Source organism: Callithrix jacchus, chromosome 4 (assembly GCF_049354715.1).
Source record: "Callithrix jacchus isolate 240 chromosome 4, calJac240_pri, whole genome shotgun sequence".
Lineage (NCBI taxonomy): Eukaryota > Metazoa > Chordata > Mammalia > Primates > Cebidae > Callithrix > Callithrix jacchus.
Window position 1 is genome coordinate 89,797,390 of NC_133505.1, and position 26,928 is coordinate 89,824,317.

Here is a 26,928-nt window from a genome sequence, read left to right on the forward strand (position 1 = left end):
TGTCAATACCACATCACACCTACTCATAGGTTTAAATGAAACATTGATTGGCCATTATTAATATACATTTTTTTTTTCAGAATAAAGCAATATTTCCGTTCACCCTCCCTCTTTCTCTTCCTCTTTCTTCCACTCCTTTACTCATTTCTTTTTCTTCCCTTCTCTCAAAAAAAAGAAAAAAAAAAAAGAATTCAACTGGAGATAAGCATTTTGCTGCTTTAAAAAAGTTTGAAAAGGCATTATCTCAAAGACCTTTAAAGGTTTTAGCAAAGTCTAGTTGGTATCAGGTATTTCAGAATTTGGGGATGGGATGTAGCTTTTTCCTAGAGAAAGAACTATGGAAAAGCACAATAAGACCAAAATCCCATTTCTCCTACACATGGCAGATTTAACTGAATACTCTGTAGAGGCATAGAAAATTGGTTAACGTTCACCTAAAGTATTATACTTTGTATCAATAGCATTTATTCATTTATTAATATTTATTTAAAACCACATTTTACTTGGCCTACTAGCATTGTGTCATCATTAGAACGTTTTAATTATTTAAATGATTACATATGGTAGGAAAATGTCAGATTTAAAGTTTTCAAATCCTTTTACCTGTTCCTGTCATTTCATTATCAGTCATTTCTGGTAGACCCTTTGGCTTAGGTGTTGTTTTATCTTGTTCATCAAGGTTGACCTCTGCAACAGAGTCTAATGAATCAAGCAGCACAACTGGAAGAATATAAAGAAAAATATGAGGAATGTGATAAACTGGATGGTTCTGTTGATCTGATAAAATTATTTTAAACATATGCAATGCATATAAAAAAGATAAATGCTCACAAAGAGTATATAATCTTATATATGTATGAATGTAACAAGCATGTTTTACGTGTGTGTGTGTCTGTGTGTGTATGCATATAACAAATGATTTTCTTCCCATGTAGAAGACAGTAGGCTAACATCAACATACATATCTACACTTATGTACTGGTCTAGTGTACACATACACATAGAAGGCAAAGGGCATAAGAAAAATAACAAAAAATAATCTGAAATATAACAGAATGGATTCAATATATGCATAAGAAACACATTATTGGGAAAACCTAGGAACTTTAATTCCTTAGAAATACTTAAAAACAAACAGATAGTAACCCATTCAGAATTATTTAGATAAAATTCTAAGCAGACTAATTTTTTGCCAACAAAAATATATGAATACAAATAATATTTACCATTAGCCAGCATGCCAGTTTTTTCTTCTTCCTAAATTAAAAAGTAAAAATGATTACATGTTTTGAAACCAAAATTACATAAAATGACCACAATGCAAATAACAGCAAAATGTGAAAACCAGGGCTTTTTATTGAAAAGATCAGGAGCTGTGTTTTCTGATTCATCAATAACTCTTCAAGACTGTAGCACTGATGGAACTTCTAAAATTTTTTTCTGAACCTTAGTAATTACCAAAAGTAATTTAGGCCTGAAAAAAGTCTTGCTTAAAGTCTAAGTGCCATTTGTTCATCTACCTTGCTCACGAATTCACTAGTTTTATTGAAAGTCAAGATTAAACAGACCTAGAACACACAAGAGTTCTGCAATGATAACATTACCAGTCTATTAGCCCTTATTGTTCAAAATTTATGACCAAATTCTTTGTATTCATTATTTCATCTGTTTCAAAAGATACAACTTTCAGAAAGGCAGGCTACCAAACAGCAAGACAGATAAAGTTCTTCAATACTAGAGGTTACCTTAGAATAAGTTTTCCTATTAATATCACCTATACCTCCTACCTGGCCAGGCAGTTTGTGGGATCTTCCCATAACAGAGCTTTAATTCTTTCCTATTTTGATTCTTAACCCAGACAGCGCTCTGAAGCTACCACATTTATTTAGGCTGATACATTTATATATATATGGTACACTTTCTAAATATACCACACTATTATACCTTTTATTGACCGATTCATTTTTCCTTTTTCTTTTTTTTTCTTGAGACAGAGTCTCTGTCTGTCTTCCAGGCTACAGTGCAGTGGCTTGATCTCGGCTCACTGTAACCTCTGCCTTGCCAGGTTCAAGTGATTCTCTTGCGGCAGCTTCCCGAGGAGCTGGGATTACAGGCACCTGCCACCAGGCCTGGCTAATTTTTTTATTTTTAGTAAAGGCGGGGTTTCACCATGTTGGCCAGGCTGATGACCTATTCACTTTTCAATAAAATATTGCAATTGCTTTATTCCAAGTGTAAAATCTCATTAAATTTCTAAGGATACTAATCTGTCACATTAATTTCTGTCATTCCTAAAGTCATCTTGTTTTTTCCTCAAAATTGAGTGACATGTAGACACCCAAGGGCCAAATACTAAGTACACTTAAAAATAAAAGTATTTATATATGCCTGAAAAGTGTTTATCTTGTGTCCACAGTTTCATACGTGTTAAACATCTAGTCCTAACACACAGTACCAAAGAGACTATGTCCAGACAGAGACCAAAATAATAAATAGTAACAAATAATAACATTAATTGTCCTACCAGCTACTGTAACAGAGCTTCAAAGATAAGTTCTATAGGGAAGGCAATATGGAGTAGTAGCCCTGAACAATTCTTGGTAAGAACTCAGAAATGAGAGAATTAGAGTACAAAGCACCACTGAACGTGAATGGAATCATGTAGTTCCTTATCTTAGCCAAGTAAGTTTTAGACGTTAATGTTATAACTAGCATAAATACTAGGGAGGGGCCATTTATTGTACTTCATAAAGACAAATTATACCAAAGGAAAGCATAATTTAACATACCTGTTTAAAAATTAGTTTTGAAATTTTAATTAGGCTTTCAATTTCTAAAGCTTACCTTAAGCTTATTTGCCAAAAGAAATCTTTTTTTGTTTGAGACAGAGTCTCACTCATCACCCAGGCTGGAATGCAGTGACATAATTGCAGGTCACTGCAGCCTTGACCTCCTGGGCTCAAGTGATCCTCCCACCTCAGCCTCCTAAGTAGCTGCGACTACAGGCATGTGCCACCATACTTTGCTAATTTTTAAAAAATTTATTTTTTGGAGAAATGAGACAGCAACATGGTGCCCGGGTTGGCCTCCAGCTCCTGGGCTCAAACAGCCCTCCTGCCTCAGCCTCCCAAAGTGTTGAAATTACAGGGATGAACCACTGTGCCTGGCCAAAAATCTCTCATAAAATCATGAACTGTCATATTTTTTTATTAAGATTTACATTAATTTGATATGCTGAGCTAAGAAAATGCTTGAGTGTTAAGTGCCCTGTAACTTTACAACAATGATCAAAATTATGAAAAACTCAATTTTTTGAGTTCTTCATACAGAAATAGGCAGCCAAGTTGAAGAAAAAGTTGTAAAGCTGACAAATATATAATTGACATATACCTGTTTGGGTGTGCTTATTTTTTCTGATTCAGAATTCTCTTTGGAATGGGTATCTTCATCTTTAGTAGTCAAAGGTGTGTCAACATACTCATCTTCAAAATCATCACTGTAATTTTCTGCAGAAAATAATTTTTAAAAGTACAAAGATCACATTGCCAAAAAAAGTGAAATTCCAGAAAAGGACTGTTGATTTCCAAAGGAAGAAGTCTGTATAAGAATAGTTTATTGAAATAGTAACATAAAGATGTCTTTAGAGAATTTTTCTTTGCAAAGATTTAATGAGAGTTCAATTTATAAGACTATCTTTGGTTTATGTCATTACTGTACTTTCAAATAGTTCTCAGAGTTTTATAATCTTTTATATTATTAACAAAATAAAAATTTCTGGAGCTGCCAAAAGGATCTTTTATTACCTTTAAAATAAAACTTTAATATTTATTTTTAAAAGACAAACATCTCCAATTGCTTACTTATAAAAGGAAGAACTTTGTTCTTTAAAGTTCTTTTAAAGTGGAACAAATCCACTTTAAAAAAGGCTGGATTTTGTTTTTTAAGTTGATTTTTTTTTTTTTTTTGGTCTCTACAGGTATTTCTACTCTACTGTAACTCTTAACTAGTACTTATGAAAGATCTCATCTGACCCTTCCCATAGGTAAATACTGGCCTCATACAACTTACTGTTTCCCCAATTCTCCAAGTGCTTCTTATCTAAAGCCTCCAAATTATATCTCAATGACTTTGTGCAGGAGGAAAATGTGTCTCCATGTTAACTCATGCCTTCAATGTTCTTATGGGGAAGGTGGGACAGGAATTATTTGGCCAGGATCTCTTCTTCAATTTTTAACTTGCTCACAGTATTAATTTAGATCTGTGGCCTATGAAAAGAAACAGCCTTTTCAGAGTGAAATTGATTGTTTTAGAAACAAATGTGATCTAATTTGTATTTCAAAAAATTACATCGCATTGAGAAACAGGATGGTCTGATGGGAAAAAGTGCATAATGTACTAGAGTCTACTTCTGGAATCATCAGTTGTCATTAGTGTACCTTAATCTAGTACCTTAATCTGTTTTTTACTCTTCGGAGAATGAAGAAAATGACAACTTGTGTGTAATTAATATTGGAAGTTAAGGAATGTATTTGAGAGTGGGAATGAAAAAGGGATGCTTCCAGTGAGATCTGGCTACAGAAACATCTATATTTTAGTTCATAAGAAATATGAACCTGGAACAGCATGTGTATTGTTACTTAGGTAGATAAACTAGGTTAGCTGGTTAACTATGTCAATATATGTATTCTGAGGCTAAGAAGTTCACTTTTATTTCTTTTCCACGAGAAAGAACACTGCTTGATTTTTCTATTATCAGTAGACATACAGTTAAAATCACAAGACAGTTATAAGCAATTACTTTTTTTTGTTGTTGTTGTTGGGACAGTTTCGCTCTTGTTACCCAGACTGGAGTGCAATGGCGCGATCTTGGCTCACTGCAACCTCTGCCTCCTGGGTTCAGGTAATTCTCCTGCCTCAGCCTCCTGAGGAGCTGGGATTACAGGCACGCGTCACCATGCCCAGCTAATTTTTTGTATTTTTAGTAGAGATGGGGTTTCACCATGTTGGTCAGGCTAGTTCAAATTCCTGAACATCAGGTGATCCACCCGCCTCAGCCTCCTGAAGTGCTGGGACCAAAGGCATGAACCACCATGCCTGGCCTATTATAGCTACTCTTGTACTTAATCTAAATAAAAAGTTAATACAGCCAAGTATTATTTCTTATTAGGAAAAGTGCTAATCTAATAGCATTCCTCCAAACTACATTTTGTTATTTTCATTTAGTAACCAAACAGCTTACAGGCAAATACTACCAACCAACACATTAATGACTGACTTCCTCCCCAGAAACTTGTCATGAATTAAGTAGGTTTGAAGAAGGAAATGTCATTGGTAGACACATAGAGAAATGAGAGAAAAGAAACAAAGAAAAGGAAAACAGCACATTTCAGAGGTTTCAGGAACAAACATCAAGGCAAATTAAGTTTATAAAAAAATGAAAGAGTAAAATTAATTTGAGAGGGTGATTCTTATATGAGAAATATCAGAGATTGTATCTAGGCTCTTCCACATTGTTTGGAAAACAATGAGAATATTCACTTGTACCACTTTGATTTTTTGGCAGGAAGATGTCACATGTCCAAGGTACTAGGTTTCTATTATTCCCTATCCTTGTAGCTTCAAGAATATTATTTTCAGAAATAAACAAGTTCTTAAAGCTCAGATAAGCCATATTCAATGTAAAAGATCCTTTCTGAAGACATTTTTCATCTTCTGTTGGCAAACTTAGCTGCAAATTTTTATTTGTTTGCCAATCTAGAGGACTTTCTCCTCTGTCATGTTGGAGTTAAAGGGACTATATTTCCTTTGTAAACAATGAAATGTATAAAACTGTTTTCAGATATTAGACAATAGCAAAAAAACGTGATTCATAAGAAAACATGTGAACTAGCCCTACAATTAACTGAAGGCACATATATTCTGAAGTGTTGAGCAGGGGTGGGGAGATCAGGATAGTCCCACTGAGTTGAGGAGTGAGAGATAAGTTCAGAAAGGCCAAGGCAATGAGTGAGGAGGTACCTAAGTAAAAACAGAGCCCCAGAAACCTGCAAAGGGTACCCTTGAGTCTTTGCTGAATACTTAATGCAGAAAATGAGCCAAGAACAAGGGGGATGCTGTAAGTTAGACAATTCTCAGAGTTCATACAAGACAAGGAAACTTTCAAACTCTAATCTGCCTAAGTGGAGAGTCCTCATTGATCATTAGGGGCACTGAGCAAAAACCTCAGAAGGGATGTGCCTTGGCAGTAGGGTTAGATATTACTAGAACTACTCTAGACTTCCGCTAACAAAGCATAAGAAAAGCCTTAAAAAAAATCAAGTGGTGAGATTAACTATTTACCAAAGCTCAATAATTCTCTTTAAAAGAAGAAAATCAAATCCAGATGCTGAATAACAAAATTCACAATACCAAATATCCAATCAAAAATCACTAGACTTCTCAGAGGCAGAAAAAAAGTGTCAGGAAACCAGGAGAAAAAATAGCCAAGAGAAAAAAGACCCAGAAATGAACAAATACTGAGATCTGTAAAATATGCTTAATATTAAGGACTTGAAAAAAATAAACATAATGAGGAAAAATACTAAAGAAATTTGTAAAAAAAGATCCAAAACAAACAGTTAGAGTGAAAGAAAAAAATGGATGGGATTAATAGCAGATTAAAGAAAAAGACCAGTAACTTGAAGCAACAGAACAGTGATAAGAACTGTAGCATAGAAAGAAAAAAAGGTTTCAAAAACTGAAACAGTCTTAGTCACGCATAAAACAAAGCTTAGCATTAGAACATATTTATAATTAGGGTCAGATGGCAGGAAGTGGAAAGCAGCATTAACATTATTTTAAGAATTCATGGCCAAGAGATTTTTTTTGATGGAAACTATAAATCCATCAATCAAGGATGCTCAAGTAACTCTGAACAGAATAAATATATGAAAAGCATACCATGACACACCATTGTCAAACTGCCAAAAAAATGATAAAACCTTGAAAATAGAGAAAAAAAAGGCATTATATATGCAAAATAACAATAAGAGGAATTACCAGAAATTTCTCATGAGAAATAAGATCAAAAGACAATAAAATCATGAAACTGCCCAAAGGGAAAAAAAAAAAATCTACATAAAATTCTATATCAAGTAAAAGTATTCCTCAAAAACAAAGGCAAACTATATTCTCAGAAAAACAAATGCTGAGAGAAGTTGTTCCTAGTAGTAATCCGCACTACAAGAAATGTTAAAGGAGGCTCTTTGTGCTGAAAAAAAATAATATGAGATAGAAATTCAAATCTATGCAATGGAATACAAAGCATTAGGAATTGTAAATATATGGATAAATATACATTTTTACATAAATATCCATTTCATAATATTCTTTAAAAGTACTTTTAAATGATAATTGATCGCTTAAACAACAACAATAATAATACATTGTGGGGTTTTTAAGAAATGCAGAAGAAAAATGTTGACAAAATAGCAAAATAGTCGAGGAAAGTTTATTGTTGTTAGAGTTCACATAAATATAGCTATATAATGTTATTTGAAAGTAGACTGTAATAAAGTGAAGACATATGTTGTGACTCATGGGGCAACTAAGGAAAAAAAAACAGTAAAGAAGTATAGCTAAAAAGCCAAAAGAATAAAATAGAATACCATAAATAATACAACAGAAGGCATGACAAAAGAAACAAAAACAAAAAGATGAAGAGAGAAAACAAACGGCAAAAGTGTAAACAACCATATCCATAAATACATTCTTGTAAACACATGAATTAAAAGGCAGAGATTGTCAGATTGGACAAAAATGAGAAAACCAACTATATGCAGTCTATGAAAAAACATTTTATTTTATTAATTTTTTTAGAGAGAGAGAGAGAAAGAAAGAAAGAAAGAAAGAAAGAAAGAAAGAAAGAAAGAAAGAAAGAAAGAAAAAGAAAAAAAGGAATGAAGAAGAGGAAAAAAGAAGAGGAGGAGGAGGGAGAGAGAACGGGAGTGTTGCTTAATTGCCCAGGCTAGAATGCAGTCTAAAAATGGGTATTGAAAACCTCCCTTATACCATCAATTGTGCTTAATAATGGCCAACCAGTATTTCATTTAAACCCCTGAGTAGGTGTGATGTGGTACTGATAAGAGTGCATATCTTGTGTGTTTAAAGTGGAGAGTTCTATAAATGTTTATTAAGTTTACTTGTTCCGGATCTGAGTTCAAGTCCTGGATATCCTTGTTAATTTTCTGTCTCATTGATCTATCTAATACTGATGTTGAAATCTCCCACTACTACTGTGTGGGAGTCCAAGTCTCTTTACAAGTCTTATGTATCCTATATTGGGTGTGTACACATCCAGGATCGTCAGCTCTTCTTGTTGCATTGATCCTTTTACCATTATGTCCTCTTTTGATCTTTGTTGCTTTAAAATCCATTCCATCAGAGGCAAGAATTGCAACCTCTACTTTTTATTTATTTATTTATTTATTTATTTTTGCTCTCCATTTGGTTGACAAATCTTTCTCCATTCCTTTGTTTTGACTCTTTATGTATCCTTGCATGTAAGATGAGTCTGGATGCAGCATACCAATGGGTTTTGGCTGTATCTTTTGATTGGGGGATTTAGTTAATTTAAATTTAAGATTATTGCCATTTGATGTTAGCTGGCTATTTTGCCCATTAGTTGATATAAATTCTTCATTATGTTGATACTCTTTACTTTTTGGTATATTTTTAGAAAGGCTAATACTGGTTGTTCCTTTCTATGTGTAATGCTTCTTTCAGAAGCTCTTGTAAAGCAGGCCTGGTGGTAATGAAATCTGAATACTTGCTTATTCACAAAAGATTTTATTTTTCCTTCGATTGTAAAGCTTAGTTTGGCTGGATGTGAAATTCTGGGTTGAAAGTTCTTTTCTTTAAGGATGTTAAATATTGGCCCCCACTCTCTTCTGGTTTGTAGAGTTTCTGCTGAGACATCTGCTGTGAGTCTGATAGGCTTCCCATTGTGGGTAACCTGACCTTTCTCTCTGGCTGCCCTTAGTATTTTCTCCTTCATTTCAACCCTGGTGAATCTAATGATTATGTGCCTTGGGGTTGCTCTTCTTGAGGAATATCTTTGTGGTGTTCTCTGCATTACCTGGGGTTGAATAATGTCCTGCCTTGCTAGGTTGGGAAGGTTTTCCTGAATGATATCCTGAAGACTATTTTTCAGTTTGCATTCATTCTCTTTGTCGCATTCAGGTACACCTATCAAACGTCGATTAGGTCTTTTCACATAGTCCCATATTTCTTGGAGACTTTGCTCATTCCTTTTTATCCTTTTTACTCTATCTTGTCTTCTCGTTTTATTTCATTAAGTTGTTCTTCAACCTCTGATATCCTTTCTTCTGCTTGATCAATTTGGCTGTTAAAACTTGTGCATACTTCATGAAGTTCTCGTGTTGTATTTTTCAACTCCGTTAATTCACTTATATTCCTCTCTATATTATCTATTCTTGGTAGCATTTCATCAAACCTTTTTTCAAAGTTCTTAGTTTCTTTGCATTGGGTTAGAAAAAGTTCCTTCAACTCCCAGAAGTTTCTTATTCACCTTCTGAAGCCTGCCTCTGTTAATGGAACAGTCTTTCTCCATCAGGCCTTGTTCTGTTGCTGATGAGGAACTGTAATCCCCTGTAGTGGGAGAGGCATTCTGATTTTGGGTATTTTCAGCCTTTTTAGGCTGGTTTCTTCCCTTTGTTATCCATCTGTCGTGTTTGTATTTACTGCCTTTCTAATTAGGTTTCTGAGTGGACGTCCAATTTATTGATTCACCAGCACCGGAATCTGAGCAACCCACTGTGCCAGCTAAAACTGCAGTGTTAAGATTGATGGTGCTTTTCTGACTGCACCAAAAACTGCCATGCCAAGGCGCCGGAAAAACCACTGCGCCGGCCACAAGAGTCGCGGTGGCGACCCATGGGGCTCCACCGCTGGGAATCTCCTGGTCCACGAGCAGCAAAAATTCGTCTAAAAGTGTGGCGTCCTCTTGTTTTCTGTGCTTTCACTGAGAGCCACAATCCCGAGCTGCTAATGATCAGCCATCTTGGATCTCTCCCCCCCCCCTTAACAATAGTTAAGAATATTGTTAAGAAATAACAAAACATTTTAAATATAAAAGAAAAAACATTTTAAATATAAAAACACATATGCATTAAAAGTCAAAAGGTGGGAAAAGACACACCTCTCCACCACCATACTCTGGAGGTCTTTGTCTTGTCTTCACAGATTCCCACAATCCTGGCACAAAAGTCCTTTTTGCTTTCTTCCCAAGTGGTCTACTGCCCACTCTCAACAAATGAGGCAGTTCACTTTTAACAATTTATTAGCACCTCAGATTATAACATAGGCAAACCCACTCTATTCAAAGCTCTTTCTACAACAATATGATTTTCCTTTTAATTATATCTCTCTTATCACAGTCTTTATTAAAAGCTATATTATCTTTTCAAATATTATAAATTTAAACACCAATGAAATTACCTGCCAGTTCCTCGTGTTTCAATCCATTCTCATGTTTGTCATCAGTTAGGTCTAAATTGGCTTGATTACTGGAAAAAATATTTTTTAAATTTAGCATTACATGTTAAAAATATAACCTCATACAACTCTTTTTGTGTATCTTAAAAAAAAAATCCCTAAAATTATACATGTACTCCCTCAAGTACTCTTGTTCTATCAAAACCTAAAAATTTGGGAACTTCTGAGGAAAGTTTTTTGAAAATTAAGCATCTTCAAAACATATGATTAATTATAGCTATAAAAATATTACAAAGGAAAAAGATGCCCTATTTCTTAAATACACAATTTTATTACTATGTGCATTTACACATACAAATTTTATTTTATAACCCTAGATATCCCTCTACACTAAAGATTAGAAATTGAACACAAGCTATGAGAACCAGTGAATCCATATGAAAGTCAGAAAAAAAAATGCTAAGGTCAGCACTCACCTGCTACTAAGCAATTTAATCCTGAAATGGAAGCTGAATAGGAACCAAAATCTAAGTGAGGGGACAAAGGAGCTTGAGTATGATTTAATTACATTGGATATTTAATTCATATACTGCTTTCTCTCAAACCAGGAATCAGTTCTACCTTTTCAGTCTATCAACCCTCTTTAGTAAGATCGTTGGAGAAACTATAAAACTAAAATCATACTGATGATAGGAACTAACACTTATCATTGCATGCTCAATGCTCTCCTGTACTTTGACCAGCCTGTTCTAGAACAGAAATATCAACAGTTAAGAATATTGTTAAGAAATAAGAAAAATGTTAAAAAATGTTGCAAAGTGGCAAAGAGTTGTGACCCACAAACCTGAGCGTGCTTAATCTGTACTGACACCCTTGGGAGAGGCAATGACCACAGGCCCTGAATATCCTTGTATATTCTTGCTGAATATACCAACAGTGCAAGAGCCTGACCATTATTCACTATACCATTCGGGTAATATTTCCGAACAGACAAAGAGCAGGCTTTTTCCACTTACTATAAAAGCAATATATTTTCCAAGCTCGGTATTCCTCTTCTATAACAGTGTTTCTCCTCTGTAACACAACCCTGCATGTGTGCATCCATCCATCACGGATCCTTTGCCTTGTCCTCAGCATTCTTATAAGGCATGGGGAACCAATGTGAACAAATGTGACATTCAGGTACTGCCTTTGCTCTTTAATTCTGATCCAGGAATTGTGTGTCTATCGTCAACATCATAAAACTGGAAGGCTAACTTGTTAGCTTGCCAAGTAGAAATCTCAGACCCCGTAGAGTTCATAACAGCAAATGTATTTCTTTATCCACTGTCCATAAAAAACTTATCATCCTGTAGAGACTAGGCACTCTAAGAATCAGAGATTATGATTCTCCTGACCCTTAACTTAATTATACCTTTGTGTTCTCAAAATCCTAAATAAAACTGTACAACTGCTTTATACTTGTAATTTTAAGAATTATACGGATAACTAAATAAGGGCATTAAAGACCTCAGGTTTCAAAGGTCTTGAGAATGGCAATGGTCTAGTGTAATTAAGGGAGGATCAGCTCAGTAAACTAGTGGAATTTCTAGAATAAATGAGGTTTTCCCAATAACAATCAGGGTCAACCATACAGAGGTTAAGACAAAGATCACATCTGTCTTTGATCCTTGGTTCCCATTTCCCTTTCTGTTATTTTTTTCCTGAAAACGACTTAATAAATTACTTTCCCAGTAAGGACTTCTTGGCAATGCACTATCAGTCTCAACAGCATAAAATTTCAGATTCTGAAGGCAGCATGGGCTCTCAAATACAAAGAAAACATATTCTATTCATACATAAGAAAAACCCTAACTATAATGACGAATAGATAATAATTTTAAAAATAAGATTTAATTTTGCCTGTTTACCTATTTAAAACCATGCATATATCAGCCTTCCAAAAATATAGAAAACATGAAAACCATGAATAGTTTACACTGTACTTTACCTTTGTAAATCTTTAAAATATACAGAGTCATTAGAATCCAATTCCTTATTTAATCTCGAATAATCAATGGAAGATGTCAAGCCTTTCTCAAGCCTGGCAAAAAATTGTTCTTTCTCCTCTTGTTCTTCTAATGTGTCCAATCCCACTCTGAGAATACTATGGTTGAGCTCAGAAACTACCAGTTCTAAATGGAAAGCACAAATATATTTTAGTGATATACAGAATTTTGAAAACAATGATTTGAATGATGCATCTATTCACATTATGTAGTACATTTTAAAAATTTACAAGCATTTACTCTCACTCATCAAATATGATTTCCTATTGATAATATATAAGGTTTAAAGCTTCTCTAGAATAATTCTAAACCTCTAGGAAGATATTAAATCTGTCTACATGCTTCAGTAAAGAAGGTTTCAAGATAGTTATGTCAGTTTTTGTAATTCTGAATATAAGCATAGTAATTAATTTACCAACTCATATCCCTTACATTTCTTACCATTTGTTTCTAAGCTGTCAGTACTTAAGAGAGAGGTTCCACTGCTCTTAAGAAACTGAATCTTTTCAGCAGACTCCTCTTCTATTTCCGTAACAGGTTGAGAAGTCTTCTTTGTTTTCAAATAGCTCACATTTGTTCCAAGCAGTCCTAGGAACAGAATTTAATACAAATGAAGATTTATGTTAGAAAACTGTTTTGACCACTATGACAACGCAATAATACAGTTAAGCTAATTTTGTTCACAGTAGCTACAAAATAAAGCTGCTCTATTAAATAAAAATCCATCAGACTCAAAACTCACAAAAGAAAGATTATACTTCTATTTGGTGGTACTGGATCATATTAAATAGAATACTTCAAATATTTGCATCATGAGACAAAATTTTTTAAATTACTTTGAAGCCCAAGTACTTAATTCAGTATACTATATCACTTTAAAAAGTATCTTCTGCCTTATTCCCTCTGTTCTTTACATTTCTCAGAGGGTTTTTGTTGCTGAACTCTTAACGATATTGGAAATAGACTGTAGGTGGCATGAATTAGTATAACAAAACACAAGGGGGCAAAGTAGGTACAAATTAAAAACCTACTGGGCTAGACAGAAGCCTTTGTTAGTGTAAATATCATTTCAAAAAATAGATGGAAATATTAAAAGATCTTTCAAAGTCATTATTTCTAAAACAATGAAATCAGTGGCTCACTGCATGAGACGTACTCATGCTGGGATATGTGCATTACTGTTGGGGGATGGGAGGCTATTAAAGTCTCTCACAGCATACAGGAGTTTGAAATTTTCTGTAAGGCTAATATATATTAAGCATATTAAGTGTTTTATGACTGACTAGATATTTGGTGATACTAAGACATTGTTATAGATATTTCTTAGATAATATTAAGGTTTTTTATTTTTATTTTTTAATAGAGATGGGGTTTCACCATGTCGGCCAGGCTGGTCTTGAACTCCTGACCTCAGGTGATCCACCCACCTTTGCCTCCCAAAGTGCTGGGATTACAGGCGTGAGCCACCACGCCCAGCCTATGGTTATGTTTTTTAAAAGAGAGTACTTATTTTCAGAGATACTTTGAAATATATGTGGAGAGAACTGATATGCTGTTGGAGAATTGTTTCAGAATAATCCTGAGCGTCAGAAAGTGGAGAATAAGAGAGGATATTGATGAAACATGATTGGCCATGAGTTAATAACAATTGTCACAGATAGGCAATGGGTACATGGAGTATTTCCTATTGATAATATGTAAGGTTTAAAGCTTCTCTAGAATAATTCTAAACCTCTAGGAAGATATTAAATCTGTCTACATGGAGTATATTGTATTTAGGTATATGTTTGAATTTTTTTGTAATAAAATATTCTATAAATCTTGGGTAACAACGTATAACTTACGTTTATGTAGCAAAAGTTCTGACTATTATTTATTTTATTCAAATTTTTTGACAAACTATGTGCCTAGAACATTGTTAGTGCCAGCTATACAATGAAGGCCTTTACCATCATGAAGGTTAAAATCTAACAGGAGGAGATAATAGCAAGTATTTATGGGTGCCTACTACACACCAGGCATTGTTCTAAATACTGGGCTTTATCAGTGACTAAAAGACAAAAATCCCTGCTCATTTATGTGAGTCGAGGCAGGCAATAAGTAAAATAAATACGTACACTGAATTAAACAGTACATTAGAAAACAGTTAAGTGCCAAGAACAAAAATAAAACAAGAAAGAGGAACAGAGAGTGCAGGAATGGAGGGCACTACAACTTTAAACAGGGTGGTCAGGAGGGCCTTTACTGAGAAGTTAACATTTGAGCTATGGCTTGGTGGGGGTAAGGGACCAATCCACATGATACATGGGTGAAGAGTGTTTGAGGAGGAGGAAAGAAGTTTAAAGCCCTTAAGCCAAGAAAATGCCCAAGCATGTGTGAAGAGAAAGAAGGCCAGGGCAGTAATATTGGCATAAGCAAGCGAAAGGTAGTCTAAGTTGAGAGGTCAAAAAACTCAGGGTACAGAACTGGGGTGGGTGGTAGCTTGAAGGTCATTAGCTTTTATAACAAGTGAAATAAGAAGCTATTAGAGGGAGTAGGTGGCTATGATGTGGTAGGCAAGATTTTTTGGTGTAAAGAAGTTTAAGGAACTTATAAGTCAGTTATTAGAGGCATTAGCTATGTGGTTAATAGTCACCAATAATTAGACAAGAGAATTGGAGACTCGCAGTGAAAGAGCAGCTAAAATCTTAAGACGAATGAGGAGAAATAACCCGGAGTTCAGTAAATAACTGCAGCAAAGAGACACAGTAGGTAGGTGGTCTGATGGCATGGTTCATAAGGACACTGGAAGGAGAATGGTCTAGAAAATAGCAATGAACAATAATCTACTCCTTTTTTCCAAGTCTAATGGAACAAGAAATGTGGCAAAGAAAACAGTAACCACTGGAGGTTACTAAAGAAGCAGCAGTGTTCACAGAGCAAAGTTAAATGTGAATTACAAGTCTGCTTTGAAGGAATTATATGAGAATAATGGGGATGGTATACCAAGACAGGAAAATCTAAAAATATTTCTGTGAGGAAGTAGTATTTCTGCTAAGATGTGAAGAAAGAGCAGGAAGTAACTAGGTGAACTAGGACAGGGAGACCAGTACAGGTAGAGGGATTAGTAGGTACAGAAGTGTGACAATGGGAAGGGCAGGCCACATTTGCTAATGCAAAAAGGCCAGTGAGGCTGGATCCAGATGGTGAGGGTGAGCCTGAGAGGAAATAAGCCCAGAGAAGGAAGTCGATGGTTGGACCATGCTTGTCCTCATAGGCCAGGCATAGGGTCTTACTCTGTATTCCAAAAGCACTAGAAAAAACTTGTAAAGTTATACAGTATCAAAATCTCCTTACTTTACTAGTATATGTTTGTTGTAAAAAACTGATATATGGAACAGGTAAATAATTATAATGTATGTTTAATTTTGTTTTTTTGCATTTTAATGTTCTTTTGTTCTTTGTTTTCTTCAAAAACCAGAAGACTGAAAACATATGCTATAAATATTAAGATTAGAAATATTTTGGTTAGAGGGACGCCTTATTAAGAAGTCACGAATTCTGTCTTCAATTTCCTAATTACTGTATTCTTGGAAAAGGCTAAGAATCAATTTATTTTATGTCTTTCTGTGAATAATGGGTCTATTGGATCAAACAGTAACCTCCATACAGTTGTAAAAAACCAAGAGCTAGATCTGTAGATGCTTCAAATGAAAAAGTACGTGCCAAGGTTGGTGTGCTATTGTGGCAACATGTCCAGGGTCTCACCCGGCTCTAAAGCAGGACTTGGGGTTGTAGCTCACACTAACCAAGCTCACAAGAGACTAATGTAACAGAAATCAAGATCCAGTTTAATTATTTACAAAAAAGAATACAACCAGCAAGAGGATGAGATAGTTTCACTTTCTAAGCAGAACGTTTTATTCCTATGGCAACTGGGAAACGAGCAAGATTGTAATGTAAAAGTTGCTCAATGTTGATGTTTAATGGTACCTCTCTTTAAGATTGGTAAAGCATTCCTCTTCTGAAAACGGGTGTGGAATTCTCCCTCAGAAGCTTCTACATTCTTGATATAAGAATTATATCTTGTCTTTTTATACTAGTGCCTAGTATTTAGAACATAATATGAACTCAGTAAATGTTTGTGACTGAATCAGGGACCAGGTTAGTCCCCTGGGCAGGGAAACCTCCCTCTGTTTAAGTTGACATTGCCAGTTTGCTTCTTGACTATCCTCCTTTATTTTTACTAATCAAATCTATTTTTAATACATTTAAAAAAATTATTAATACCATTAGGTTGCATGTGAGTATTTTTGGTCTAGGAGCTATTCTTTTCTGTAGGATTGGTTTATATCTATCTGCTCTGAGTCATTATCTTCTAGTCAAAAGGCTTTATGTCCCAAATCTTTGTCAACAATTCCAATAGTACTTCATCTTATAACATTCTTTTCAAACATTAAAAGTGGGGAGAGATTCTAAAATATAATTCTTCACTACAAACTCGAGCATGTTGCATAATCTAAGAATTTATTTAAAAACTCAGCGGATTTTTCAATAAGGAATTTCTTTAAAGTATAGTATTAAAAAGAACAGAGAAGTAACTGTCAAATCTACATTAACATGCATTTATTAAACAAATTTATTACTTAATGTTGATAATGTTGAGGGTCAGGGGATACAAGGACAAAGAAGTGTTTCCTGCCTTGCCCTCACAAAGCTCCCAACCTCAGGAGCTGTCCTACAGGTTACAACTATCAACACAATGTGTGTTATTATGGTGTTTTGACATCAAAATGAAGGGGAAACTAATTGTGACAAGAGAGCTAGAAGACAGAGTGAAGGACTGTAAAAAGTGGTGATGCTAGGTTTTATTGGGCAAGAAAGATGAAAAGAAAAGGCATTCTAATGGCAAGGAAGCATGAGATAATACACAGAGGCATGGAGGTCTATGGTGTTTCCAGGAGATAAGGAATGTTAAATATGGCTAGAGCACACAAGAAGGCAGGGTTCCAATCAATTAATTATTACATGAATTCAGGCTCAATTTTATGGGGGAAAAACAATAGCCCAAAGGTAAATTTTTTCCCAAGAAAAGAGATTCAGAAATTATATCAGTTTACAAAATTTTGCTTAATGCTGATACACAAATGGTCTGAATGTAGGTCCTTAAATAGAAGCAGTCTGGGTTGTTTACAGATATGGCATTATCATATATAATAAACGTATCAGGCCAGGTGTGGTGGCTGATGCTTGTAATCCCAGTGTTCTGGAAGGCCAAGGTGGGAGGATTGCTTGAGGCACGTTTGAGATTAGTCTGGGTAATACAGAGAGAAATCCTATCTCCTATCTCTAAAAGAAATAAAAAAATTAGCCAGGTATATTGGCATGCACCTGTAGTTTTAGCTACTCAGAAAGCTGAGGTGGGAAGATTGCTTGAGTCCAGGAGTTTGAAATTGCAATATGCTATAACTATGCTACTGTACTTCAGCCTGGTTGTATCATATACATATATATGAGGCATATATACACATACATACATATATATATATGCAGTAAATTTTTTTTACTACTGTCATTAACAAACTGTGATATCAAAGTCTACAGGTTAAAATCTTCCCAATGCAATGACATTAATATACTGCCAGAACACAACATCTTATTAAATCACCTATAATTAATTTATCATTAAACAAATATACCTGAATTATTTGTCACCTTAATTTGAGTAAATATAAATTATCTCCATGTAAAATAAGCTGATATTATAACACAGAAGCTCAATTACTTAATAAAGTACTAATTATATGAAAATCAATTCAAACTTCAAAAATCCACATTATTAGTATTACTTTCTTTATATATTTGTAGTGAAGTAACAAAATCCAGAAGTCTTGACTGACCCCTTGTGGTCAAATAACTGTGAAATGAAAAATCAGCAACATTTACCATCATCCTTAAAATCATCTTCAGTTATCCACCAAGGCACCGTATCTTTCTTCTTCATGTCTTTTCTAGGTTGTCTAGCTCTTTTGTCTGAATTTTCAGAAGAATCATCTGAAAGCTAAATCAGATACAAGATACTGAATTTGAAAATACAGTGTAAATTCAAGAATCTCAGATTCATCATTAAGTATGTTTCCATTAGTTTGCTCACAGTTCAGCTGTCACATAGATAAATAACATTTTCACCAATAATATATAAGTTCATATCTACAAACATGTGGCCAAAATAACAAAAATCAGACATACATCTTTGAGCATCAATTTAATAATTAATCAAGTAAACCAGGAGAATAACAACAAAGAAATGAAACTTGATCAAGAAATTTTTTCAGGTAAGAAAAAACAGGAGGATACAATCCTATTTCCTAGACATTCTCTAAGGTTTAAGAATAAATAATGTTTGAACAAAACTGCATAGCATCACTCTAGAAAAACAGAATTTCAAGATAAGGAAGAACTGAGTTTCAGGGTGTGAAGAGGAGGAGGAAATTGACCAGAAAAATCAGCATTTTTTTCAGTGATTAATAAACATTTATTTGCTTTTTTCTATTGTTCCAGTTCAAATTTTACTACAATCCTAAATCCCATGCTCTAACCACAATTCCACCCCCAAGCACTTTGGCCAATAACTTGGTCACTTTCTTCACTGAGAAATAAAAACCGTCAAACACCACCCACCTCACTCCACTACTAAACTTATCTGTGAAGGCACTTTTTTCGTCTTTCAAACAACACAATATTTTCCTCCACTACAAGTGGAACTTCCCTAGGTTCTCCTTCCTTGGTTATCCCACTTGATTTCTGTATCTTCACTCCCTTCTCTCTCTACTCCCCTCCCTTCCCTCTGATTATATACCTGCTCAGCACTGCATCTCCAGTGCCTAGCATAGGAGCAGGCAAAACTGTGGAATGAAAAAATGAACATTCTACTCAACTTTGAAAAATAAAGTAAAACAACAAAATTCCTTATCCCTACCTCTCTTTTACTCTACCTATCATATTTCCTTGATATACCAACTTCTTGAGTTCACTGCTTTACCCCTTATAATCTGGTTCCCATCTAAAACAGCTCTCCTCCAGGCACTAAAAGCCCCCTAAATGTCACAAATAAAGTACCACTGTCAGTTATCCTCCCTGATGACATCATGGAATTTGCTACTGGTGATCAACTCTTACTCTTACTTCTTGAAATTCTCTACCTTGACTTTAGTAGCATCACTTCCTTCAGGTTATTCTTCAGATCTGTGGCTACTCCCACCCACCTATCTTAATAGCTTTTGTTTTTTTTTTGCCCATTTATTTAACAGAAGACTTCTCCAGGACACTGCTCTTGATCCTTTTTCAATCTCATGCCACATAACTTTTTCTGGGGAAGAAACCAACATTTACTACATGCCTGCTCTATGTCAGGATCTACACTCAGGTTATCTCACCTAATCTTTAAACAATCCTGCAGAAATTTACTCATGGGGAAACTGAAGCTCTAAGAGGTTAAGCAACTTGCCCAAGTTGCTACTGCTGCTGTTAGTAAGCGTTACAAAGTGACATTTAAACCCATGTCTTAGAGGGAGGAGGAGGCAATGCGCGGGAGGAAAGATGGAAGACTATCAGGCTGCGGAGGAGACTGCTTTTGTTGTGGATGAAGTGAGCAACATTGTAAAAGAGGCTATAGAAAGCGCAATTGGTGGTAAGCTTATCAACACAGCAAAGTGAACCAATGGACCACAAATGTAGTAGAACAAACTTTAAGCCAACTCACCAAGCTGGGAAAACCATTTAAATACATTGAAGAATGGCGCAGGATTACACACAGCAAGTTCCTGCTTCTGGGACAGCTCCACTGACGGGAGCTGCACCGTGCGATGGGAGAATAAGACCATGTACTGCATCGTCAGCGCCTTCGGACTGTCTATGTGACCTGCAGTCCAGCCTATGACCTTTCTCCTTTGTCTCTAGTTCATCCTCTAAACACCAGCCATGAATTCAGTGAACTCTTTTCTCGTTCTCTTTAAGTGTGTTTTGTGGCACTCTCAAAATGTAGAGAAAAAAAACCAAATGACCACATTGTGACGTGAACCGCACCGAAGTCAGATGAGTCTCCCTGCAGGTCACCGGCAGCCTGTGTTGCCACTTGTCTTAACTCTGAATATTTCTTTTCAAAGGTGCTAAAATCTGAAATCTGCTAGTGTGAAACTTGCTTTACTCTCTGAAATGATTCAAATACACTAATTTTCCATACTTTATACTTTTGTTAGAATAAATTATCCAAATCTAAAAAAAAAAAAAAAAAAAACCCATGTCTTACTAACTCCTGTCCACTTTCCGCCATACTATGTAGTTCCCCAACTAGAATACTGTTATCTGAGTGATGTTTTAAACTTCTAAAACAACAGCGCTTCCACTTGCCAAACAAAAAACTCTACCCCAGTGACCTGAAGAATGTCAATTTTAAAATGTTAAAAAAGAACTTACTGTCTTCACTAACAACCAGGTAGGAAGACAGGAGGAGGGAAGAAAATATTGCCTATCCCATCTGAACTTCTGAAATTAGTTAGCTACATCACTTTTCACTTATTCTCTAAACATCAGTACCATTTTGAGGTGTTCCATTTCTCTCTCCTCCCATTTTTTTCATTTTGCTTATTTGCAAAACAGGCATAGTATCACTGATCTTGTAGGGCCATGTCAAAGAGAAAAATAAATGAAGATTGTTCACCCTACTTTCTAATACATGGTAAGTGTTCTCACTTTAAACAATCTTTTACAATGCTTCCTAGCACTTTCATTATTTTTAAGAAGATAATTCATTAAAAATAAAACAAAACAGGCTGGGCACAGTGGCTCACACCTATAATCCCGGCACTTTGGGAGGCCGAGGCAGGAATTTGAGACCAGCCTTACTAACGTGGTGAAACCCCATCTCTACTAAAAATATAAAAATTAGCCAGGCGTGGTGAAATGTGCCTATAATCCCAGGTATGCATGAGGTTGAGGCAGGAGTATCGCTTGAACCCAGGAGGTAGAGGTTACAGTGAGCCAATATCATGCCACTGCACTTCAGCCTGGGTGACAGAGCGAGGTTCCATCTCAAAAAAATAAAAAATAACCAAAACAAAACAAAAACGCTGATTCTCAGATATAACAGTTGTTAGCAAGGATATGGAGAAACAGGAACTCTGGGCTGGGCACAGTGGCTCACACCTATCATCCCAGCACTTTGGGAGGCCAAGGCGGATCACTTGAGGTCAGGTGTTTGGGACCAGCCTGGCCAACATGGTGAAATCCTGTCTCTACTAAAAGCACAAAAATCAGCTGGGCATGCTGGTACGTGCTTATATTCCCAGCTACTTAGGTGGCTGAGGCAGGAGAATCGCTTGACCCTAGGAGGCAGAAGTTACAGTGAGCCAAGACTGTACCAATGCACACGCCAGCCTGGGCAACAGAGCAAGATTCAGTCTAAAAATAAAAAAAAAAATGGAAACTTTGATGAAGTAATACACTATTGGTGAATAGTGTATTACTATAGCAATAGTGTATTGCTATTTTAAAATAGCACAGCCATTTTAAAAAACAGTCTGGCAAACACAGAGCTACTATATGATCCAGCAATTTCACTCTTTGGCATATACACAAGAGGAACGAAAACACATCCACACAAAAACTTGTACATGATTGTTCATGGCAGCATTGTTCCTAACTGCCAAAAGGTAGAAAGAACCCAGATGTCAACTGATAGGTTGAAAAACAAAACGTGGTACATTTACACAATGAAATATTACTCAGCTATTAAAAAAAATGAAATATTAATACATACTAAAATATGGATGAACCTTGAAAACATCATGCTAAGTACAAGAAGCCAGACCCAAGGGGCCTCATGATATATGATTCCATTTCTATGAAATGTCTGTAACAGGCAAACGTTTAGAGACAGAAAGTAGGTTAGTAGTTTCCTAAGGCTAGGGAAGGGGGAATGAGGAGATGGAGTAACTACTAACAGATACGGGATTTCTTTTTGGGGTGATAAAAATTCCTAAAATTGATTGTGGTGGTGGTTATATAACTCTGAAACCACAGAACTGCACATTAAAAATGGGTGAATTAAATGGTATGTGAATTACGTCTCAATAAAGCTATTTTTAAAAAGCTAGTATCACCACTTTCCTAAAAACAAAGATATATAAACGATGCCTTTGAATTAATTGTTTGAACAATAATTTACCAGAGTGAGAAAAGAGGTTAGCATGACTCTAAAATCATGACTTTCATATTAAAAAAAATAAAACTGAAACATTGCAAAGGAGGTTGGATATAAGAGGGAGAGCGATAGAGACAGAAGAGTCGGGGAAGAAGAGTGTTCGAGACTGTGTATGCTGGAAGGGTGGTAAATGAGGGAAGAATAAAAACATTTAAAAGGCCTATTCTGCTACCTTTTACAATAAAAATCATTCCTATAAATTAAAATTTCAAAATGTGCCTGTATTTGAAATTTAAACAATCAACTTTTCAAACAGTAAATGAAACTTATTCCAAGAGCTTATTACATCTTAGCAACTGGTAGATGTTTTTTTTTAATCCTCAAACAATCCTACAAAGAAGGCATTATTTTTCCATTAGACAGATAATGAAACTAAAGTTTTTTTTTCTATTAAACTCCCCTTTTTAAACAAGAATGTTTGAAGTATAATAGCTTAAAATGTGACTCTCTTGAATGTTCTACAAGGCCCCTTCATTTATATAGAGTTAGGCATTGCTTAATGATGGGGATATGTTCTGAGAAATAGGATTTCATTGTAGGAGCATCACAGAGTGTATTTACACAAACTAGATGGCCACATGGTATAGCCTACTCCATACCTAGGCTATATGGTTCAGCCTATTGTTCCTAGGCTGCAAAGCTGTTCAGCATGTACTGCACTGAATCTTGCAGGCAACTGTAACACAATGGCAAGCATTTGTATCTAAACGTAGAAAAGCTACAGAAAACATATGGTACAAAAGACTTAAAAGGTACACCTTTATAGGACAGCCCCTTTAGAGTCTTATGAAATCATTGTTATACATGTGGTCTGTTGCTAACCAAAATATCTTTATGAGGTACATGACTGTACAGAGAACGTGGTATATCATTTGATTTATTCATTGAAATATTTAAGTACTGTAGATATAGTAATGAACATGTAGATATATAATAGCAATGAACATAGAGTCAACACTTTACAGACCATACAATCTTATAATGGGAAGCAGTAAACAGACCCACACGGAAAAGTAATTAATGTGCTAAATGCTATAAAAAGAATTAAATACATACTAGATTAACAAGTGACTTCGTGGTTACCTTTTACTGGTAGAAGAAGCCTCTCTGAAGTAGTAATATTTAAGGTAAGATCTTCACCAGCCAGGTGAAGAATTGGCAGAGGGAACAGTGGGTGCAAAGATCCTAACGTGAAATGAGCTTGAAATGTCTGGGAAAGAAAAAAAGGCCACTGTGGAATAGATAAAGCGGATGAAAGAGGAATATGAAGGCAGTGACATATGTAAGAGCAAAATTATGAAAAGCTTTCTAACCACGGTAAGAAGTTTGGATTTTTTCCTACATTTGATGGGATACCAATAGAGTCTTTTTCTGGGGAGGAACAGAGTTTTGACTGCAGTGTGGTGAGTGGTGAAAGGAATGCTGGGTCATGAGTTGGGAACTGCTGCAATAGCTCAGTTGAGCTGATGGCACTGAACTAGCAGTGGCAGAGAAAAGGGAGAGAGCTAGAGGGATGAGGGGAGTTGAGAGTTTGGTGATGGACTAACTGTATCTTCGAGGTGAGAGAACTGAAGGATGAGTCTTTTGAGACAAATTTACAAGATAGCTTTTAAAAACATAAACTTACCTCTTTCATAAACTGTTCAAACTCTTCATCTAGCTCTTCTTGGGAACAGTCAGCCATAGTCAACAATTTTGACCTCCCAGAGTGAACATTCTAAAGTATATCAAACACTGGAAGCACTAAATGACGAGACATAAACATCTTTCGAGGAAAGCCATCACATCATGAACACGATCAAACTTAAGACATTTCTGTTACGATTTAGTATATATGTACAAATTTTTTATGATATAGTATACATGTACAATTTTTTTAAAGTTGGTCAAGAGATTCCTAATTCTTTATGCAAACAGATTTGGAAAAGCAGCTGACAAGGATGTCTTGTACTCAGCATTCAGGATTGTTTTCATCCGTTAACATCCAATTGTTAAAGAGTGGTCTCCACAATATTTCCCAAATCTACGTTTGTATGCATGTGTTAATACCACTCAAACACAAACCAGCTCTTCACAGGGAATCTTGAAAACTAAAAGTCAGCAAATCCAAAGGGCTGTTCCTTTCTAGCAAAGCACAAAACAGTGTTTGTGCTACCTGCCCGTTAATTTACCAACACATATTACTAGTTTCGTAATGCAGACTGTATCCAGATTCGGGGATGTTTCAAAATATACATAAATGGAATTTACTAAAAAGATTCAAAATACTTAAAGAATACTTAATCAGTATACAAATCAGTACTAATTGTGCTTCTTTTGAAGCAAGGGAAGAGACAAAAACTGCGCTGAACACAAGCAGAATCCAGTGACTTGCAAGGAAAAACTTTCCCCTATACGCCTAATGAACCCAACCTAAGGTCAACTCCCAGTTCCTGAACTCCTTGGAGCAGCTCAAATCCTAGCTTTCTTCTGCAGAGAAGGGGGAGGGGAGGTGGGCTTGCAGAGGGACAATACCCGCCCTTTTGTGCAGAATAACACCTCTTCCCCTTATTAGCACTTTCGATCAGTTCAAGGCAAGTGCGGTTAAGGTCCTGGCCTCAGTAGCTTGGTGTGAGGCGGACTCCACCAAAAGGTTCTCAAGCCTGGCGGCAACCCGGCCCCACAAAGCGCGGGTTCGGAGGTTGGCGGGAAGACAAAGACGCATTTGCCGTGGGGTCCGGACGCAGAAGGGAAATGACCCGGAAAACTAAAGACCTTGGATCGGGTCTGAGGTAAGACCTCGGCCATGGCGATGTGGGAGGGAAACTAGCGTTCACCACTTACCTCTTACCTCTGCCTCTGAATTCCGCGCTTTCCGGAAAGGTCTGTGCGGGTCCACCAGTTGCCGGGGTAACAAACTTTAGCTGCCGGGCTCTGGAGTCACGTGACCCAGCCTGGTCACATGGCCCGTAGGCCCAGCCCGGTTGCCGTGGGTTTTCCAGTTCCTTTACAAGCGAAGGTCGGAATGACCACGGCTCAGAAAGACACTGGTGGCAAAACCTTCGCTGCTGTACTACAGTTAGCCTTTCCTTCCTTGGCTTTCTCTAACGTTCCTTAGAAAAAGGGACGGCGGCGAACAGGTTACTGAAGAGCGAGACGGAGGCTTCCGGCGGGCTTGGGGAGCACGGTGGTTGCAGGCCAGCCCGTGGCTTTCTGGGAAATGTAGTTTCGCTCCCCTGATTCTTGTGTTTCCTCACTTAGCGTCATCTCTTCCCAGCTTTCCCCACACTTGTCATTCGAGCGTTCTGTTTTTCCAAGCGGCAGTTTTGAAGAGATTGAATTTCTTGGATTTCTTTGGAGTGCAAAGACCTTGTGTTTCTCTCTCTTTGTGAGAGAAACAAACCTGTGAGGAAAAAACTGTCGTTTAGATAGATACTCTGTTCCACCACCTAGTGGACAAGAAATCGAAAATACACAAACACCAAGATTCTTGTTAAGATACCGCTACTTGCCTCAGAGCTTCTCTGGTTATCCGCTACCCCTACTTTTCAAAACTCCATTCTTTACTGGCATTTCGCAATCACCAACTTGGGTTTTGTTTTCTGTTTTTATTTTTTTAAAGCCCACAATATTAGCTGTAGTTTCAGAGGACAGCGTTTAGCATAGTGTAAGTAAAATCTACAACAGCTGCAGGTATTGCTAATAGTAGATTTAGTTAAGGACCCCATCTTCAGCCAGATCTGTTGGTTCAGCAAGTCTTTATTGCAATCCAAATATGTACAAGTCAGGAACTGTGCACTACGATGCAAATATGAATGATAAAAGAGATACTGTAAGCTACCATTTATTGAGAAGTTGACTTCCTGCCACATTCTATCAAAGACTTATGTTACCACATATGATCTATGGCCTCTACCCATCCTTCTCACAGATCTTGTTCCACTGGGTCATTCCCCTTAATCCTGTATCTTCAACTTCTGGTTGGCTGTGGGATTTTTCCTAACAGCATTTGAACGTGCTTTGGGATCCCCACCAAAAACACAACTCTAACACACTCTCTTTATTCTATTATTTCCCAGTGGTTGAAATTATCTCTCTCCTCACCTTACTTGCAAATCTTTTCTGAGGAATTATTTCCACTTTGCATCCCTTTTATCAGAACATCGA

General features: G+C 36.2%; 1 protein-coding gene across 15 annotated transcripts in view; it reads right to left on the reverse strand.

Moving 5' to 3' along the window:
• CEP162 (centrosomal protein 162) overlaps positions 1–25,676 on the reverse strand; it is a 116,883-nt gene extending 91,207 nt beyond the window's left edge. For 4 of the 15 annotated variants that reach the window (XR_004741909.3, XM_017971236.5, XM_035296236.3 and 1 more), the window contains exons 1-9: positions 25,606–25,676; positions 24,410–24,525; positions 18,468–18,582; positions 12,984–13,130; positions 12,485–12,668; positions 10,498–10,565; positions 3,391–3,506; positions 1,227–1,257; positions 604–720 (exon numbers count right to left, since the gene is read on the reverse strand). Coding sequence is in view for 14 of the 15 variants with exons in the window: in XM_017971236.5 (XP_017826725.2) it covers positions 604–720; positions 1,227–1,257; positions 3,391–3,506; positions 10,498–10,565; positions 12,485–12,668; positions 12,984–13,130; positions 18,468–18,582; positions 24,410–24,466 (835 nt within the window). In the remaining variant the exon portion in view is untranslated. Of the gene's footprint in view, positions 1–603; positions 721–1,226; positions 1,258–3,390; positions 3,507–10,497; positions 10,566–12,484; positions 12,669–12,983; positions 13,131–18,467; positions 18,602–20,283; positions 20,554–24,409; positions 24,526–25,605 lie in introns of all 15 variants that reach the window. The other 11 variants (XM_054254219.2, XM_035296237.3, XM_078369707.1 and 8 more) reach the window with 8 other exon arrangements.
• Positions 25,677–26,928: the final 1,252 nt, after the last annotated feature.